At 40.1% G+C, this 2,900-nt stretch overlaps 1 protein-coding gene across 1 annotated transcript in view; it reads left to right on the forward strand.

The window, feature by feature from the left end:
* LOC103607847 (cytospin-B-like) overlaps positions 1–2,900 on the forward strand; it is a gene marked incomplete at its 5' end in the record, with an annotated part of 81,345 nt that overhangs the window by 55,334 nt on the left and 23,111 nt on the right. Inside the window, one exon of the mRNA XM_008592314.1 lies at positions 1,802–1,905. Within this exon, the coding sequence (XP_008590536.1) occupies positions 1,802–1,905 (104 nt within the window). The remainder of the gene's footprint in view (positions 1–1,801; positions 1,906–2,900) is intronic.

The following is a 2,900-nucleotide window of genomic DNA, read 5'->3' on the forward strand; positions in this document are numbered from 1 at the left end:
CTACAGGCCAATATCTCTGATGAACATAGATGCAAAAAACCTCTACAAAGTATTTGCAGTCAGGGCCGGCCCGGTGGCGCACTGCTATAGTGTGCCGCTTGGGAAGTGCGGTGGCGCTCCCGCCGAGGGTTCGGATCCCACATACAGACCGGCCGCTCACTGGCTGAGCGAGGGGCGGGAGCAACACCGAGGGTTGCGATCCCGTGGCCGGTCCCGGTCCGGTACGGGTGCGACACTGAGGGTTGCGATCCGTTGCCGGTCACGAAAAAAGACAAAAAAAAAAAAAAAGGAAAATATTTGCAATCAGAATTCAGCAACATACCAAAAAAAGAAAAAAAATTATACATATACCATGATCAAGTGGGATTCATCCCAGGGATGCTAGGATGGTTCAACATACACAAGTCATTGTGATACACCACATCAGCAAAATCAAGGACAGAAACCATATGATTATCTCAATAGATGCAGAAAAAGCATTTGACAAAATGCAACATTGCTTAATGATTAGCAAATTAGGCATAGAAGGAAAGTATTTCAACACAATAAAAGCCATATGCGACAAACCCACTGCCAAAAGCTTTCAGGTTTTCCCTTAAGAACAGGAACAGGACAAAGATGTCCACTCTCATTACTACTATTTAACATAGTATTGGAAGTTCTAGCCAGAGCAATCAGGCAAGAGAAAGAAATAAAGGACATCCAGATTGGAAAAGACAAAGTCAAACTGTCCCTGTTTGGAGATGACATGATCCTATATATAGAAAAATCCAAAGACTCTGCTGAAAAACTTTTAGAGCTTATAAATGTTTTCAGTAAAGTTGCAGGATACAAAATCAGAATGCAAAAATCTCATGTTTCTATACTCCAATAAAAACCTAGCAGGAAAATCAAGAAAGCAAGCCTATTTGCACTAGTTTCCAAAAAAAAAAAATCCAAAAACAAAACCCAGGAATCAATTTAACCAAGGAAGTGAAAGATCTCTACAATGGGAACTACAAATCACTGTTGAAAGAAATTACAGAGGACACAAAAAGATGGAAAGACACTCCGTGCTCTTGGATTAGAAGAATTAACATTGTGAAAATGTCCATATGACCCAAAGTGATCTACAGATTCAGTGTGATCCCCCTGAAAATACCAATGACATCACAGAAATAGGAATAACAATCCTAACATTCATATGGAACAGCAAAAGACCACAAATAGCCAAAGCAATCCTGAGCAAAAAAAATAAATAAATAAGAAAGCCAGAGGCATAACACTACCTGACTTCAAATTGTTCTACAAAGCTGTAATAACCAAAACAACATGGTACTGGCATAAAAACAGACACTTGGATCAATAGAACAGAATGGAGAATCCAGAAATCAACTCTCATACTTAGAGCCAACTGATATTTGAGAAGGGCAACAGGAACATACATTCGGGAAAGAACTGCTTCTTCAATAAATGGTGCTGGAGGGCCAGCCTGTGACTCACTCAGGAGAGCGTGGTGCTGACAACACCAAGTCAAGGGTGAGGATCCCCTTACCAGTCATCTTTTTTTTAAATAAATAAAAAATAAACAGTGCTGGGAAAACTGGACAGAATGAAACTAGACCCGTATCTCTTGCCATATACCAAAACCAACTGTGAATGAATTAAAGACTTATATATAAGACCTGAAACTATAAAACTACTAAAAGAAAACATAGGGAAAACACTTCAGGAAGTACTATTGGGCAAAGACTTTATGAAGAAGATTCCAAAAGCACAGGCAACAAAAGAAAAAATAAANTCTCATCTCTTTTCTTGGTAGGTGGATCTGGACAGAATATTTCTGTCCCAAAGACCCCGAGAAGTCCCTTAACTGGAATACTAGTAAGGACTGCTCCAGCTGATGCTGTCTCTCCAATACAACAGGTATTGAAAGAGCCCCAGAAATAACCACTGTTTATGGTTTGCTGTGTACCCTTCTAGATTTTTTTTTAACACATATAAGTGTGTGTGTGTGTGTGTGTGTGTGTGTGTGTGTGTGTGTGTGTGTGTAGAGAGAGAGTGTGTTTTATAAATTGGATTGCACCACACATTATTCTGACATTCATTTCATTTTATCATTGGAATGTAAGGTCCATGAGGGCAGCGGTTTTTGCTTGCTATTGTATCTCTTCTCTAGAACAGTGGCTTGCACATAGTCATATCATAGTAGAAACACAATTAATACTTGCTGAGTGAAGGATCATGTCAGAGACATCTTTAAATGTCAGTATTTGCAGAAATAATTCATTCTTTTTTAAGGCGACATAATACACTGATTTATTTAGCCACTCTTCTGTTGATGGACATTTAGCTTGTTTTGGATTTAACTTAGTACAAAAACAATACGGTGAAGATCCTTGTACCGCTTAGGAGGCTATTCCTGTATAAAAGCTTATCAGGATTCATTTGCAAATATCAGAAATCATTCTAGCTAGTTAAGCAGAAAGGAACTTATTAATACAGGGGTTTTGGTATTGGAAGGACTGGAGAAGTCTGTAGTCTGCACTGAGCTTCCAGGAAAGGGTCCCAGAATATCTCAGAGTTGTCCCATTAAAGGAACTTCTGTTTCTGCCACAATCAGTAAGTCTTTCTCTAAGTGCTTGCCTGGGACAACTCCTCCTGTTGAGCTTAGGATCAGCTTCAGGACCACACTGCCACAGATGCAATCCATGGCAGCAAAACATCTCTGTGCCCTGCCTCTTAATACCCATGGAGCAGACATCAGAACCTTTGTTACTCTGCCATCAAAAAGCAAATGCCTTCACAGCTATGTTTGCCAGTAAAAGCTGTAGAAAGGCAGCCTTACCGTCCCTGGCACCTGCCAGATGTTCTGAGAATGGGCATGTTAGACAGAAGCTAGGTCACTTGAAGAACACAGA

Source organism: Galeopterus variegatus, unplaced genomic scaffold, assembly GCF_000696425.1.
Source record: "Galeopterus variegatus unplaced genomic scaffold, G_variegatus-3.0.2 Scaffold7770, whole genome shotgun sequence".
Lineage (NCBI taxonomy): Eukaryota > Metazoa > Chordata > Mammalia > Dermoptera > Cynocephalidae > Galeopterus > Galeopterus variegatus.